General features: G+C 37.2%; 1 protein-coding gene across 2 annotated transcripts in view; it reads right to left on the bottom strand.

Moving 5' to 3' along the window:
- The window catches only part of EPHA6 (EPH receptor A6), a gene marked incomplete at both ends in the record, with an annotated part of 972,789 nt that overhangs the window by 236,789 nt on the left and 717,818 nt on the right, over positions 1–18,182 (bottom strand). For both annotated transcript variants that reach the window (XM_080695858.1, XM_080695859.1), the window contains one exon: positions 11,121–11,306. In XM_080695858.1, coding sequence (XP_080551984.1) covers positions 11,121–11,306 — 186 coding nt within the window. The remainder of the gene's footprint in view (positions 1–11,120; positions 11,307–18,182) is intronic.

Below are 18,182 nucleotides of genomic sequence, written 5' to 3'. Positions count from 1 at the left end.
GAATGTGATATTTTCACAATCTATCTTTCCTTAATATGCATATTATTAACGAAAGGGAAAAAGGTAACTTTACAGTAGAGTAATCTAGAAGACACTCTTTTAAGCAAGGAAACTATGTTAACATCATCATGTACTCCCTCATCTAAAGCACTGAGAAGGGAACACAATTTCTGTAATGTTCCTGACAAAAAATGCATAACCACAACTTAACCATGAGTGAACAATAGATACCCTCACACCGAAGGACATTTGACCAAAAAAAAGATTGATCAATATTTCTACAAAGTGTCAAGGTCATGAAAGACAAAGAAAAAGCCGGGCGTGGTGGCGCACGATTGTAATCCCAGCATTCGGGAGGCTGAGACCTGGAGGATCTCGGTTCGCGGACAGCCTCAGCTACTTAGTGAGGCCCTCTGCAACTCAGTGAGACCCGGTTTCAAAATAAATAATAAAAAATAGGGCAGGGGGTGTAGCTCGGAGGTCGAATGCCCCTGGGTTCCATCCCCAGACCTGCAAAAGAAAAAAACAAAAAAACAAAAAACAAAAAAAAAAAACAAAGAAAGAATGAAGAACTGTCAGTGATTGGGACTAAAAAATATTAAGGAGCTGGGCGTGGTGGCGCACGCTTGTGATCCCAGCATTCGAGAGGCTGAGACCTGGAGGATCGTGATTTGTGGACAGCCTCAGCTACTTAGTGAGGCCCTCTGCAACTCAGTGAGACCCGGTTTCAAAATAAATAATAAAAAATAGGGCAGGGGGTGTAGCTCAGAGGTCGAATGCCCCTGGGTTCCATCCCCAGACCTGCAAAAGAAAAAAACAAAAAAACAAAACAAAACAACAACAACAACAACAAAAAAAAAAAAAAAAAAAAGAAAGAATGAAGAACTGTCAGTGATTGGGACTAAAAAATATTAAGGAGCTGAGCGTGGTGGCGCACGCTTGTGATCCCAGCATTTGAGAGGCTGAGACCTGGAGGATCGTGATTTGTGGACAGCCTCAGCTACTTAGTGAGGCCCTCTGCAACTCAGTGAGACCCGGTTTCAAAATAAAGAATAAAAAAATAGGGCAGGGGGTGTAGCTCGGAGGGCAAATGCCCCTGGGTTCCATCTCCAGACCTGCAATAAATAAATAAATAAATAAATAATAAAATAAAAATAAAATAAAAAATAAAAATAAAAAAATAAAAAATATTAAGGATCTGTGCTAACTAAATGCCACTTTGGATCCTGGATTGGATCACAAAACAGAGAAAAAAATACATAAATGGAAACGCTGATAAAATCATAATGGAAGTTAATAGTTTAGCAAATACTACTGTACTAGTAATTTTTTGTTCTGATAGTCTCATGGCCATATAAAATTCTGATATCTGGGGGGAGATTGATTGAAAATTATATAGGAATGATGTTATTTTCACATAATTTTCTCTAAATGTGAAATTATATCAAGATGAAAATGTGAGAAAAATCACAATAACATATTCCAACAATAGTAAAAGCCACAATAACAATAGCAACAGCACTAAACAAGCAGTGAGGACTGGGGATGTAGCTCACTGGAAGGGCTGTGCGTACCATGTGTTAGGCCCTGGGTATAATTCTCAGCACTTGTGAGCACACGTGCACCCATATTCATGAGATTCAATGAGGATCTTGTTAGATTTCCATTCATTTTTTTTACAAGAAATCACATACAGAGGGGACCATAATAATTTATAATTAATACTTCTACTGATCTTTATCCAGCCCTACATAAAACTTTAAGAAACCTAGTGAAAGTTCCCCAGTAATGAGTTCTTTATCCTGCAGCTGGCAACATGAGTTTATATACCTTATTCACAGCCCTTCCTAAATTCAGATTTATCATACTCTTCCCTCAGAACAAGCCTTATCATATGCATGGTGTGGAAGGAATTTTTGTCCTTGTTTTTGAAATGAGTATGTTTTTACCCTCTAGACGACTTCATTCAATTTTATCTGGGGATATTAAAAGGAAATATTATGTGTGCATAAAATTATACTTACATTCTCTTCTCTCTCATAGTTCTTACAGTTTGCAGTGTTCCCTGAACACTGAGTGACTCATTACTAGATTTGTTAAAAGCTGTTACTCCTTGTTAGGAACTACCCAATAATTATCAGGATGCCTGGAGTCAGGAGAGAACCACAGGAGGAAGGAGCAGGTGAGAGGTGGGCCTCTGGTGGTGACTAGAATGAATGAACTTGAGAAAATTGAAATGCTTAAGCACTGAAGGGACAGAAATAAATTTTCCTGATTGCAGAAAAAGTTTCATACACTGATAGATAGAAAAGATGCCGCTGATCTCAATTAGCCTCCGCACTGCTTGAACAGAGTCTGATGCCAGGCCACCAGGCTATTCCATGTTGTTATTATCTGTTACACTCACATTCGGTTCATTTTATGTTTACCAATATGTTTATACTATAATTCCAAAGAGCAAATACTTTGGAGGAAATGTTCTATGAATCCCTTGAGGCTCCAGAATTTGCCAAAGAATCATTCATCATTATTATCAGTAATGGCAATGAGTAAATAGTTAAGGACAGTAGAAGAGAGAATGCCAAAAGCACAATTTCTTCTCTTTGCTGCCTCTGCTCTCTCCTTTAAACAGGGCTTCATTAAGTCGCAGATGGCCTCCTTAAGTTGTCAAGACTGGCTTTGAACCTTTGGTCCTCCTGCCTCAGCCTCTCAAGTACTGGAATTACAAGTGTGCACCACCCTGTCTGGCTTTCCTTTCTCTTTGGATTGTGGTTGTATCTCTTCCCGCTTTCATCCTATCCTGCTTGACTTCCTTGATTAGAGGGCAGCAGGCAGTTTCACAATGTCCAGGCTCCTGAGTCCTCAGTGATGCCCACGATCTTTCCAACCTTTCCTAATCAGCTGTTTTACATATGCTTCTCAAGAATTGTTTCAAACTTTCACTAACACTTCAGCCTTCTCTCCACCACCTCAGCAAATGATCTCGCCTCTTACAACATTGGGGACTGGGGGGAAAGCTGGGAGCTCCAGGGAAGCTGAGCCTTCCAGAGACCACAGTCTTCCTATCAACACTGATAATGCTTCTGTGCCCCTTAAGATCAACTGGTAATTTCTATTTCATCTGTTCAGGGATTTAGCAAAGAAAGAGAAACGTGGGGGAAATGAGAGCAAATTCAGAGATGCCTTTGCCATTCATAATAAATGCAATTTAGAATTCAAGAGTGAAAACAGAGATTAGTCCAGGAATCAGACCCAGAAGTCCATGTACAGGGACTTTCCTTGTCACTGCTGAAAACCTAATGCCTAGAAAACTGGCATTTAATAAATTTCAACTGAATGAAAATAGCGAAAAGTATGTGAAACATTTGGAATTTAAGACATCAACAGCATGCGATTTGTATTTTAAAGCAAACAGTCTCGCTGTGATGCACACATCTTACTCCATAGTCCACTGCAGACAGGTCTCCACCCTCACAGTAAGCTTAATGGACTGTGCCTTCTTGATTGTGCTTTCCAGTGTTTGCTTCTCAGTTCTCAACATACTTGGCTTCCCTGATCGATTTATTCTATTGACCTCTTTCTCATTCTTAGAATCCTGCTCGTCCTCTTTGAGGCTGATCCTCTGTCTCTTTCCTTAGCCTCTCTTTAGTGTGTTTCCTAATGCTGGTTCTCCTCCACCAAGCCAATCTCATCTTCCAAACAACTTCAACTACCAGCCCTCACTTATCTCTTGAGCACGCCTTCATTTGTACCGGTTGCTCCCGTGCCCAGGGGGCTCCTGAACCTTCCTGCATATCTTTAACAAAATGTCCCAGGCATCTCAAACCTAACATGTCCAGATCAGAAACCATTATTTGTCCTCCACATCTGTTCTCTCCAGTAGTTCCTCTGTACTTTCTAATGGAAACCATAAACTTGGAAGTTATCTGAAACTATCCCCCTCCTTCTTTCCCCCCGTACAATCAAGTAGTCACTAAAATCTCTTATCCTTGGAAATAGGCCTTGAATCTTTCCCTTTTTTATGTTGACTTATTTAATATACTTTCTTCTTATTTTTCAATTAGATCACTCTCCTCTTCACGGCATTGCCTGCCCTTAGCTTTTCCTTTATTATGTAATCTATAGTGTCATCACATTACTCCAGCCTTGTTAAATATTCTCCTAACATGCCAAATCCTTTCTTAGCACAAAGCTTAGAACTGGCTGCTTCCTCTGCCTGGTATATTCTCCCACCAATCCTACACATGGTTTGCTCCTTCTCTTCATTTGGTTTTTGCTTTTTACCTTACATTTATATAGAGAGAATTATTTTGTTTCTTTTAGTGGATAGCTCTTTTTCACTATTGTATTAACAGTGACTAGAGTAAAGGGATATCAATAAATACTTGCTGAATTAATGAATGAATAAATTAATAATTACATCCAAAAATAGTATACGCCACATTGCACTGGGAAATGATGGCCTATATATTTGTTGCTCCTGGTGGACAGTCACCAACAAATGAGATTCTCAGGAGCACATTTCAATCCCTTTTTTTTCTATAGCTTTATGTTTTAAGCAGCACTGGTACATTAGTGCCTGATGCCTGGTGGAGTTTAATACATACTTTTGTGGAAGAAAAAACCATAACAACAAAAGCCCTAAACCCTTAACCTACTTTAACTAGCAAAGTATCTGAATATCAGAAAAGGAATCTGATGCCAATTATTAGAAACAGAATTATAGAATATTTATGTTGTACAATTATATTCTACATATCTGCTAGTTTAGATGTTGATTATCTGCTGAAAAGCACAGTTGCTAAAGGCTTCGGACCAGTGGTGGTGCTATTGGGAGGCAGTGGAACCTAGTGGCAGGTCCTTAGGGGTGTGCCCATAACAGGGATTGTGGGACTCTGACCCTTTCTTCTTCTGTTTTCTGGCCAACTAGGCTGTGCCGCCTTACCACAGGCCCAAAACAATAGGAACAATCAGTCATGAACTGGAACCTTCAAAACAGTGGATCAAAATAAACCCTTTGTTTCATAAGTTAATCCATCTCAGGTATTTTATTATAGTGACAGTTTTGTGTTAGCTTTTTATTGCTGTGACCAAAATACCTGGCATAAACAACTCAAAGGAGGAGCAATTTATTTTGGTCCATACTTATTTTAGTTCATGGTTGGCTAGTGCTTAAGCTTTGGGCTTAAGGTGAAGAAAAAAAAAATCATGGTGGAATGACAGGGCAGAGGAGAGCTGGTCAATTCATTGCAGCCAGGAAGGAGGGAGAGAGAATGTAAATGTGTGTATGTGTAAGGGGCCAGGGACAGATATAGTTCTCAAGGCCATGCCCTTAGGGAACCACCCCTCTAACTGTGCCCCACCGGCCTACAATGTCCACCTCCTCCACATCATTAACCCATCAGGTGGATTAATAAACTGCTGTGGTCATAGGTCTCCTGATCCATTCAAAGCACCACCTATGCACATTGCTGCCCTAGGAGCCAAGTCTTCAACATAGGAACTTTGGGGGACATTTCAGACCTCAACAATGGCAGATGAAAAGCTAACACAATATACAAACCTTGACTTTTCATATAGGAAAGTTTTACCCTCTTGATTCTCTACCTAACAAGTTACAAATTGGAAACTTTATGTTAAAGCCACCTTTTAGGGGGAAGGTTCTTCCTGAACTTTTCTATCTTCCTGGATCATCAATATGAATCTTAACTTATAATAAAGTTAAAGGTGGGGTGATAAGTCATCACAGGCATAAATATTACCCACCAACGTTTCACGACTCTCTTGTTGAAGAAAAGGAATTACAAAATATTAGAGCTAGATGTAAATTTTATTGGTTTCTAGCCCAATCTGTACTTTTCCGTCTTTTGTTCAGAGGAATAAATAGAGGCCTAAAAAGGTCATTCAGCTTTTTCCAACATAACCAAGCAGAGAAGCAGATACATCAGTGGCAGAAGTAATAGTGGAAATCTTGGGGAATAACTATTTTTTGACAGGCAGAATACAAATTTGGCATCCGACAAGCAGTTCCTATTCATGTACCACAATATATTTGACAGGCTTTAATTTATTTACTCTCTTTGTTGGATTCTATATGAACCCACCAAAAACTCCCTGGAAGTAACTCACACTATTTATATTTCAAGAGGGTTTGAGTAGGTCCAGTATTTTCTGTTGTAGCTGTTAACACTGTCTCATGGAACTTTATAGAATGTCCTACAAGGAAAATGAAGTTGTTTGAGAATTTGTTTGCTATCCTGATTGACTCTATTACTCCTTATTCGAGTTATGATTTAGTTAAGATATTGTTGGTGTACCCAAATACATTTGGTACCCAGTCAGGTAGAAGATATACACTTTATTATTATTTTTCTTTTGAAGTTTCCTCCAGCATGAATTAAAACTGCAGGGCCCAGTCTCCTGAAGTATAGTTACAACACTGCTTTTCTTCATTATTATACCACAATTCTTTTTATAGAAGGATTGCTCTTACTTTGGGGGCTATGTACTTAATGACACCGCTGTATACATAGTCCCTTACAAAGTGCTACTATCCATGCTTCTAATGGCTACAACTCTGTCATCTAACTGATGGCTTCTATTTGCTTTTGCGAAGAAAAAATATGTGCTAAGCATATGGTTATAGGCCGATTAATCTCTTTTTATATCAGTTGTATCTTAACAGGTTAATGAAATTGTGATGTGTATCATATAAATAGGTTCTGCTTTTATCAGAAACACTTTTTATATAATATAGCTTTTAATCATTAGCTTTCAAGCTTAAAATAAGAGCAGTTATATTCACAAAGAGGAAAGAGAACAAAAGTGTTCCCTAGAACTTTATAATACATAGCTCTCAGATAAAATCTATACAAGATAAAAATGTGCATATTAAGAATTTATAGGAGGATTTTATGAAGATTTTCATCTATAATTTTGTATTACTTTAACTGAGAGTATCTGCATTTGTTTCTGAAACCTCAGTATACTCTACAGCATGCCCTTATAATCCTACACTGCATTTTTATCTGCATCAGTATTATCTTTTATGCAAAGGGGTAATCTTTAGGGAACATTAATTGCTAGTTATCTCTTAGCTACTTAAGGGCAATCTTGGAACAATTACCATGTATTTATGGGAATGAGGCATTAATTTATTTATTGCTTTTTTCATAACCATCCCATAGCACTTGAGTCAGGAAGATAACAGTGTAATCATGCCCACTTATCTTTGCAGGAATTAGTCCTTTCTATCACGTACTTTGTCAGAATCACACCACCCTTAAGAGTTGTTCCCTCCTGCAGGTTAAAACCATAATGGTAGCCAAGCATGGTGGTGCACACTTGTATTTGGATTTGTATTTGGGAGGCTGAGAAAGGAGGATAAAGGTTTATGGACAACCTCAGCTAGTTAGTGAGGTCCTTTGCAACTCAGTGAGACTCTGTTTCAAAAAAAGAATAAAAAATAGGGCTAGGGGTGTAGCTCAGAGATACAATGCCCCTGAGTTTTATTCCCAGTAACACACACACACACACACACACACACACACACACACACACACACACACACACACACACAGCCTACAATGGTGATTGTCATTCACAAGCCTATTAACTCGATCTATTATCATTTAATTTCCTTATAAGTGTAATAGTTCTTTGTTTTCCCGTCTTATTTTCCTTAAGAAATGGGATAACAACTTTGATTTGTAGATCACAGAAGTTTGACTAAGTAGAGGTTAGAGGTTTCATTATTTGGTGGGATTGCAAATGACGTAAAGTAACCAAAGTGTTCATAGTTCAGATTTTCTGTGAAATAAACTATTTTACATTGGCAGATTATCTCATTAAATCAATTAAGCTAATTTAGACTACATAACCCCGCTATTTCATAGGGCCATACATCCTTTTCATTACCAGAAACCCTAATTTATAAGTATGTATATGTATTTATGTGTATATATATTCATATGTATATGAATATGTGAATAAAATACAGGCTTACATGACACTGATTTCTTAAAAGGAGAAAATAAAATCTGATGCTTTTCAGTCTTTGAATTTATTTTTGGACATATATTTCCAGACATTTCATGCATAATCACAAACAAAAGACTTCAGCATGCTTAAATTGTTATTTTAAATGTTCCACAAAGGTTCAAAACTCAACTTCAAAATTATCTTTTGTCTGTCATATAGACCAGATGGAATAACTTGAAATTATCAAGCTAAATTAATGAGAAGTCAGAAAGTAAAAAAGAAATAACATGCAATTTTTCTTATTTCTCAGATTCTTTTATTTAGATTTGATTCTTTACTAGGTGCAGAGCCTCATATCCCTAGGCAAGCGTTCATTACACACATCCCTATCTCTCTTTTTCATTTTTATTTTGAGGCAGGGTCATGCCAAATTCCCCGGGTGGGCTTCTAACTCTCGATCCTCCTGCCTCAGCCTCTGGAGTGGCTGGGATTACAGGCATGTATCACCTGCATTCTGTTTTAATTTACCTAAGATGACTAAAGTGTAAAACTCAGACTCACTGTGATATAGAAAAAGAAATGAGGAACGAGAAAAACATGGATCTTAGATTGAGACAGACTTCAGTCTGAATACTAGTCATGCAACTTTGGGTTAAAGGTCTTTTTGTGGGTTTGTTGACTTGTTTGAACCTCAGTGTCTCATCTTGAAAATGTGGATAGTAACATTTGCAGGAGATGCTGTGGAGATAAAATGGCAAAATGTATGTGTAAAATGCCTAGAATATATACTAATGATAATGGTAAGTGCTTAGAGTGGCTTTCTACGAACCACATACGATGCTAAATACATTATATATTTACAAATGTAATTCTCATTGCTTTTCTTTGCAGCACTGCAACGAGGAGAGGTCCTCTAATCAATGATATAGTGGCTATTCTGATCCCATTTTATAGACATAGAAGGATAGTGATGTGAAAAAGTTTACCTAAAACAGTACTAATTTTCTGTGTATGTGTGTGGGGAGGGTTCTGGGGAGTAAAACTGAAGGTATTCTACCTATGAGAAACACCCCAGCCTTTTTTATTTATTTATTTATTTGTTTGGCAACAGTGTCCTGTTAGGGTGCAGAAAGACTCTAAGTTATTGAAGCTATCCTCAAACATGCAAATCCTCCTGTCTTAGGCCGGGTGTGGTGGTGCACACTTGTAATCCCTGCACTTGGGAGGCAGAGATAGGAGGATCACGCAGGTTTGAAGCCAACCGAGCATGCTGGCTTAGGAGACCCTGTTTCTAAATAAAAATATAAAATAGGTCTGGGATTGTAGCCCAGAGTTAGAAGGGCTTCCAGGAACCCCAGTATCACCAACCAACCAACCAACCAACCAACCAACCAACCAACCAACCAACAATCCTTCTTTCTTAGTCTCTCAAGTACTGGGATTACAGGTTGTGCCACCAAGCCCAGCTTCTATACTCTCTATACTCTTAAATGGCTGAGATCTAACAGCCCAATCTTTTTGCTTATCTATTGTTCTGTAAAAAGTCCTAAAAAATGTAGGGGCTGAGAACAACTATTTTAGTTTTCCTTGTGATTTCATGGGTTGAGTGGACTAAGTGGGGTGATTTTTATGCTCCACAAGGTGGCCATAATTGTAGCCAGCTGGGGGTGGTGGATTCAGGGGTTAGAAAGTATGGTTGAAACGTCTGAGATGGTTTGCTCAAAAGGCTGGCATTTGTTTCTGTCTTTGGGGAGTTCAGATGAGGCTGTTGGTAGGAACACCTCAAATATTTTCTTTGTATTCCTACATGTAGCCTCATCATATGGATTGACCTCATTCAGCACAGACTGGGTTCCAGGAGGGAGTATTGCCAGAGGACAAGCTCCAATGTACAGATATGTAAAATGCCTGGGATCACACTTCACAACACTCCATTGGCCATTATTAATCATATGGAAAAGCTCAGCATCAATGTGGAGAGAAGAACACAGGAACATGAATAGTGAAAGGCCCCATGAAGGCCAGGGAAGCCACTGGCCCCTGTTGCCACTGTTATCAAAAATACTTTTTTATTTTTTAATGAACTTTCATTAGTGCAATGCAGTCTCACATCATAACGTAGTTCAGAGTGATAGGGACATACATGTATATGGAACTTGGTGAGCTTCCCCTTTAGTTCCATCCCTCCTTCCTTCCCTTCCTTATATGTGATACTGAGATCAGCATTTGTAAGTCCACATATATATATATAACATCAGTGGGAGTTCTGCCTTTCACACCACCATGGCTATAAGTAATCTGCTTCCCTTGAATAGTATATTGAGCAATGCCTCATGAAAAGGATTTAGGAGTTTCAGACACAGAATCAAGTATATGCTTTTGTAAGCTTTATTCTTTCCTAATTCCAAATATGAAATAAAATTTCAACTTCATTCAAATGATTTAAAAGAAATTTCAGTTCTGTGACAAAAAAATCTTTCGAAGTTCTGAATTATTTTCATGAAAATTTTAATGCTAGCCTGTTCTTTCTTTTATATGCTTAAGTCATTATTGAATAAAATCCAAAGAAATATTATTACATTTTATGCTTTATCATTATTCAAGTAAAAGTGAATATATAGCAATCTATTTCTTGGAGTATATGACTAATTTGGGATCTTTATTTTTGGAAATTTCCTTTTAAAAGAATGGTCTTGATTCCATTATACATGTAAAAGCAGGATTTTTTTTACTTCAGAAATTATAATCTTTTTCATTTCACATAAATTATAGTAATTTATACCTAATGCTATTTATGTAGAAGGGATTCATACAGAACTTTTTATTGAAATGTCTTACTTCAGACAAAGCATTCTATTTTCGCATATGAAATTTACTTCTAAGTAGTAGTAGTATACGTTAATATCCCAAAATATTGAAATCGTTTCTTTTATTAATATTGATATTTAATACCATGTTCAAGCTATTTGGTGACCAGTGCAAACTCTGATATGATATAGTATATTGTCAAGACTCAGAGGGTGATAAGAAGATGATATCTGAACTAAGTTATTCCTTTAATGATGTAGTATTGTTATTAAGTTTAAAAAACAGATTGATATATAAAAAGATGTAATGAGAAAAATAAAAAAGGAGCTTACTTTTTGTGACAACACCCTCCAGGCGAATGATATTTGGGTGATCAAACTGACCCATGATACTAGCTTCTCTTAGAAAATCTCTTCTTTGCCGATCCATATGACCACCTTTCAAAGTTTTAATAGCAACTGGAATCTCTCTTTTTCCTGGTGTCTTTAATCGTCCACTACAGACTTCTCCAAATTCACCTTAAGAAAAAAAAAAGCAAGTATTTGTTTAAACAGAATACTTATATTTCAGAAAAAACTATACAATGCCATTTTATAAAAGTGACTCTCAAGTGCATTATTTTCACACAATTTTAAAAAATATTAAGTGTGTATGGATAATATGCTTGATTAAATGCTATATTATCATTGAAGAACTACCATTGAGAGATTTATCTGACTCTGAGAAATTATGACCAGCAGAATGGGTGATGTTAATGTAATTCTATAGAAAAGCAATCATTACATAACATTTCCTGTTCCTGTTCTCAGTTCTTATATATGAGACAAATGTTTGCTCTATTCAGGGAATCCATCAGGCCTGTGTGGTTCCTCTCAACCCCCATGCCATATTTCTGGGCTTCACTGACCAACAGAAATCAATGTCAGGGTCAATTAATGTATGAACATATTGAAAAAAAAAACAACCACACTGAACTCAACTACAATAAGTGATTATGTAGGCTAAATCCATGCTACATGAATGGATATACAAATACAGTATGATGAGTTATGTCTCTACACAAGTTTCATTGGATGATAAAATAATAAACAAATATTTATTTAGCAAGCATTTACTGCCTATATATTCAGTGCTAGGTTTCTATGAGTTTCATGGAAGTATAAAACTCGGTCTCTGGTCTTCTGAGTTCAATCTGCTAGGCAAATTTCGGAGGTTCTCAAATTTATTTATCATATCACCTTCTTTTTAGAAAACAAAATTACTCAGTACCCCCCTGAAATCTACTTTCTTTAAGTAAATGAGCAGAATGACGGAGCGACAAGTCAGCATTCTGTTATGCATCTATATTTTGTTCCAGCCCTCTCTGGGCAGTGGTTTTACCCACTTAGATAAACACAAATGAAACACTTGGAATTTGAGAACCAATCTGTGTAAACGCTGTGTCCGTGAAGAACAGCGGGGGAAAGAAGATCCTGAAGGAGTTGGAACTTAACAGTGGATGAAAGATGAGCAGGATTTGGAAATTCATGAGAAATAGAGGCGTTCAAGATAGGGTTGTATGGAGCTAGTAAAGAAGGTGAAGAAAAAGATTTATAGGTAAGAAACAATAAATACAACAATGTGGACCCAGCACAGCAAGGATGAAGGAGGGGTGATTGGAGAAAAGAGGCCATAGGCTTTCTTAGTGTAACATAATACATTCAAGTATGCATGACATTCCAGACTTTTCATTTTTTCTAGGGCCATTACCTGCATTTCTAAGAGCATGATGATTGATCACTGATTCACTTATAAAACAAAGATAATAAAACTTCCTGTAAGTCTAGTGTCGATTTCCTGCAAGAATATTGGGAGGATCAACTGTGTGAATATATTTGAAAGTGCTTATAAACTGTAAGGTGTTATTCCTGAGTGCATTCAGTTATTTACATCTTTGGAAGGGTGAGAGAAAATAAAATTTTAATATTAGTTGGTCTATTAGCAGTTTAGCCAGTTATGAATACAATATCATTTGAAATGTAGACGATCAAATTAAAAATTCTTAGAGCCTTAGATTTCAATTAGCCATACTTTCTTTGGACCAATTTATCATAACGTCATTAACAAAATATTGACTGTACATTCAAAATTAACTGATTTTGTGTAGATGGTAAGCTTTTATTTTGTGTGTGTGGTACTCATGATTAAACCCAGGGGCATTATATACGTCTGTGCTATATCCCCAGTTGTCTTTTAATTTTCTGTTTGGAAATAGGATCTCTTTAGCTTGCTGAGAGTCTCTTTACAACACTGAGGCTATCCTATCTCAACCTGAGATTCTTTTACCTCAGCTTCCCATGTATTGTAATCATAGGTATGCACTACCACATCTGGCATTTTAAAAATAAAACATAAACTAAGAATTAAATAATAGAAAGCTCTGCTTCTTAAAAATTATTCATATACAGGTCCATTAGAAATGAAAAACGGAGCCGGGTGCGGTGGCACAGGCTTGTAATCCCAGCATTTGGGAGGCTGAGACAGGAGGATTGCAGTTTGCATACAGCCTCAGCTATTTAGTGAGGCCCTTTGCAGCTCAATGAGACACTGTTTCACAATGAAAGAATAAAAAATACAGCTGGGTATGTAGCTTAGAGACAGAATGCTCCTGGATTTCATCCCCGGTACAGAAAAAAAAAACATGAAAAACAGTCAAACAAGACCAAATTTTTACATATTATGCTAAGTGAGATTAGTAAGAATTAGTGAAAAATTAGATGCTTTCCCTAATATGTGGAACCTAGGAGAAACTCTAGACAAAGAAAGGGAAACGATAGTTGGGCAAATAAGGCAACCTAACAGGAGGGAAGGGGAGAGGAGAAGAAGGAAATTTTCTAAGGTACGTGATGTACATTCACAAATATATCAAAGTCAATCACTAAGCCAAAACCTGAGAAGGGAGGGGGGAGGAAGTGGGGTGGGAATTGGGGAAGGGCTAAATGAGTGATGTGCATGTATGCCTCTACCATCTTGTGCTCCATTAAGTTGTATGACTACAATACACCAATAAAAAAGAAAAGAAGAAAAAAACAAATAAGCAGCTTCTGTCATGATGTTTCTGCCTTGAATCCAGCTGACTAAGGCCTGAGATTTCTACAGCTATTCAAAACACCAATCAGAACTGAAGAACAGAACAGAGAAAGAGCAGATTAACCTGGGATCTCAATAGAAATATTTCTAAGATTTGGTGCATCAAAGATTCAGATTAAACCGTGCAGACAGAAGAGAATATGCACTACTTTTATGATATACTTTTATTATACAGAGTGACAAATTCTAGTTAGTGTGGAAGATCCCCAGTTCTTAATGTGGATTCTGTTTCCTGAACAAGACAAAAAACCCAAGGCAGTCACTGCAAATCTGGTCTTCTGTGTTCACAGTGTGAATTTCATGACCTCAAACTGGGCGCTGGGCAGAGCAGACCCCAGCTCCATCAAGTAGAACTTCTATTGGAAGAATTAAAGCAACTATAAAGAACACTATTGGAAGAATTAAAGCAACTATAAAGAACACTCACATTACCACTCAGATCACAGTGGGGGCACATCGGGTTTTGGAGATGTGGATGACATTTCCAAATATCCCCAAACTTTCATGGTCATGATGAACAGAACCAGTCAGATCTCTAACATCCTCTGCAGAAATACTTTGTGCAGATTTACCACTCTTTGAGATATTAAATCCACCCAACATCACTACAGAGTATCATAAAATGCACTCTTTCATGGAGTGGAAATGTCAAGCCATTGCAATAAGAACATTGACCATGAACTTCAAATACAAACGAGCACAGGAGCTGACATCACACAAACTTCATCCAGTTACCCAGTCCCTGAACCTGTACAGTGAAAATAAAAGCCAAAGGGGATGCTTGGATATCCATAGGAATTGGAGTACTCCCCAGCACTTGGGGCATGACCCCAAGGAGGACAGCACATGTGTCTGCTGAACTGTTGTCCCTGGAAAATTTAGTGCATATGATAGTGAGGTTTTACAAATCTTGCATAAAATTGGCATAAAAACAAGAAAAAAATTATTTTTTTAAGTTTTTATTGCTTTCAATCTATTGGAAGATGAATGTTCATATTTTACAGGAAAATGAAACTGTCACTGCAATAATGCCTTTGATTTTTTAAAAAGATTTTTTCTTATGCATAAAATATGACAACTGATAGGAAATTTCAGCATTTTCCAATTGAAGCCCTGAAAAGGTGTGTATATGAGTTTAAACTGATGACATATATATATATATATATATATATATATATATATATATATATAATATGTATACTAAGATACTTGAAATTCATCCTCATATTACTATTTTTTTCTAATGATTGTGCAGAAAAGTCCACACACTCCTTTGTTTTTCTTCTCTTTTACTTTGCCTCTAAAAATCTGTTAGTATTTGTAAAGATTCAGCAATGTTTTAAAACCCATCACTTGGCATGAGTCCATAATCTATGTTGTTTTTCTATTAACATTTCATAGGAATTCAAATAAACTTTTGAATATAATAAAATAAATGAGAACTCTGTTGGTATTTTATCAAGACAGACATAGTGGTAATTTTCTTTGGTTGTCTGTTGTCTAAAATTCATGTATCTTATTAGCACCAAGCAGGTGTTTTCTTCATGTCAAGCTTCGCATGATCAAGCTGTTATCACACTTATTTTATTGGCACTAAATGTGGCTACCTCAATTAAAGATCTGAGACTCCAACTGTATTCTTCAGGCAGAGTCCAAAAAGCTCAGTCACAGAATATATTAAAACCTTCATTTTCAGTAGGCCTGGATATACCAGACATACCAGGAAGACAAGAAATCATATTTTCAATTAAATGTATAATTTTAGATATTGCCAAAGGCCAATTCCTTATATAACTGTGAAGCAAGAGCATAGTCCCTGTATGTAACTTAACCCTAATAAAAGTCATTCCTCACTGAGGCCTGTGAACTTTTATAAATACTGGTTAGTTCATAACTCATTCATTGATTATAGGAATACGGTACTAACTACCTTTTTTTTTTCTTTTCCAATACATAGTTGTGGTCATTATTGCAGTGTTAGGACTTCCACAGTGCTTATCATAGAACAAGTCTAAGACCTTTGTGTGTGTATGTGTATGTTAAACTTTACAAACCTTTGAAGTTGGTTTGGTACTGGTAGAACTGCATTTATACCCGAGTAAAGCAAGGTACTTCAGCTAAGTAACTTGTTCACACTTTGCACACTCCCACACAACTAGAAAATTGAATGGTTGTCATTTGAACTCAAGTTGTCTGGCTCCAGAGGCCATCATGGTAATCAATGCTCTCTGCTATCTGGGATGTTTACTTATTTTATTTATTTATTTATTTTTATGTGTGTGTTAGGTTAAATTCTCCGTTGGTAACAATTATGTCTTCAAACCAACTATTGCAAAATGTTTAAAAACATAAAGTGGATGAATAGGTGGAGGCAATGATAAAACTATATCCTATGAATCCTTCACTGTTAAATGGAAATGAAGGTCTAGCTATGTTGTATGCTAGATAGTCTGGAAAAAATCATTGCAGTCTATTTACTTTCAAGAGAGTGAAGAAAATTCTATCTGGGATAATTGATCTTCTGCCACTGACAGAGCATTCACTAGCTAACAACCCCATCTATCCCCCTGGATGGTGGTAAAACCTTTCTGGACAAGCAATTTTGTTGTATGATATACAGGGTCATATTAAAATATCAATTAGTATTGGATTTTTCACATAAGGCCTATGTAATTGAACTCAAACTGTGAGGGGAGGGTAGAGCAGTGAAAGACCGTAGTGTTGTGATTACTTCCAAAGTTTTATTTCCCATTTTCTGAAATTCTGGTTCCCCTTTACCTCCAATCTCTTGAAAGTCAAAGAAGCAAACAACCACTGCTGGCTTTTTAAAATTTTTAAATTGTGTATTATTAAAATGCACTAATAAGTTACAAAATAAAACATATATCTCTCATATGTGATGAATAGTTTTTCCCTCATACTTGCTGTTTCCCTGACAGGACTGTTCTCCACCATGCACTGTCTCCTCTCCTTCTCTATCTCCACCACCTTCTTTCCCTCCCTATGTAGATGACTCCTTACTAAAGGCCAAGCTTTGATCTTTCTCTCTCAGAAGAGTTTCCCTGATCCATCTTCCATCTAACTTAGCATCTTGCCATCAATTGGTATTAAATGCAAGAGAAGTGGGAAAAAATTTGTAGTCTCTAACATTTGGAAGCTGGCTCTCAGAGTTAGACAATTTTATTATCCTATCAGATATGATACCAACCTCAGACAGAGCTACTCAGGAATCCTGATAAAATGAAAAAGAGCAGGGCCATTTCATAAGTTTATGTAAGCTGGGACAGAGGGAAGGTCACTTTGCCACACCCAAATATCAAACATCCCTGTGTCTTGTAACTTCTCTGCAATAATACAACTAGAATATTATAGAGATATCATTTGAACCTAGGCATTCTGGTCCTACTATATTAGAAAAATCATAGCTTTATCCTAATTCTAGTCTCCCCCCCTTATACTTAATATTTATTATATCACTAAAACAAAGGGCCTTAAATTAAGGCTGAATATCATGTGCTGCTTCAATAGCTGGAAGAAGCTGGGATAGGGACTCAGCCTATCTGTAGGTTCTCGTCTCCTCTCTGTTCCTGCAGATCGGGCCTCCTGGCTGAACAGCCCCTGAATCAGACAGACCAGGTGCGGTTCCTCCTTATCCAGAAGTGGCAGGTTTCAGTTCCATCCCAGCCTGAGGAATGATTCAACCAAGCCAAGTGCATCCTCCTGAGTGAATCAGGGGCTGCCCTTTCCTTGCTTCTGATGTAGGAAGCCTGTGTGCCAGGAACCTAGTTGCTCCTTTGTTCCCAAGTGTAATTTCCATATGACCTGCCTCCTGTGTTCTGTCTTCCTTTTCTCCCAGTGAGTATAAATGAGTAATGAATGTTGTGGTATGTCATCTGTCCCAGGTAAAGTATTGTGTGTTTGGCCATCTTCATGACAAGGAGGCTGGAATCCTTTGCTTACCAACAGCGTGAATATGATGTAATTTTAACATATATATGTGTGTTTGTATATATATATATATATATATAGAGAGAGAGAGAGAGAGAGAGAGAGAGAGAGAGAGAGAGAGAGAGAGAGAGAGATGAGTAAGACACTGAACAGGTTCACATCCCAGACAAGAATTCTGCACCCATCGGTGGACAGAGGACCCTTTATGGGAGTTTTTATATTCAGTCAAGAAATTATAAAACTGCTGGAGCCTGAGACCTAGGAGGGCCACTTTAGGAGTACAGACCCACACCCAGGTGGTAGATCCAATTACCATA

This window comes from Muscardinus avellanarius (assembly GCF_963383645.1).
Source record: "Muscardinus avellanarius genome assembly, chromosome: 5".
In the NCBI taxonomy this organism is placed as follows: Eukaryota; Metazoa; Chordata; class Mammalia; order Rodentia; family Gliridae; genus Muscardinus; species Muscardinus avellanarius.
This window is presented reverse-complemented; position numbering and strand designations above follow the sequence as displayed.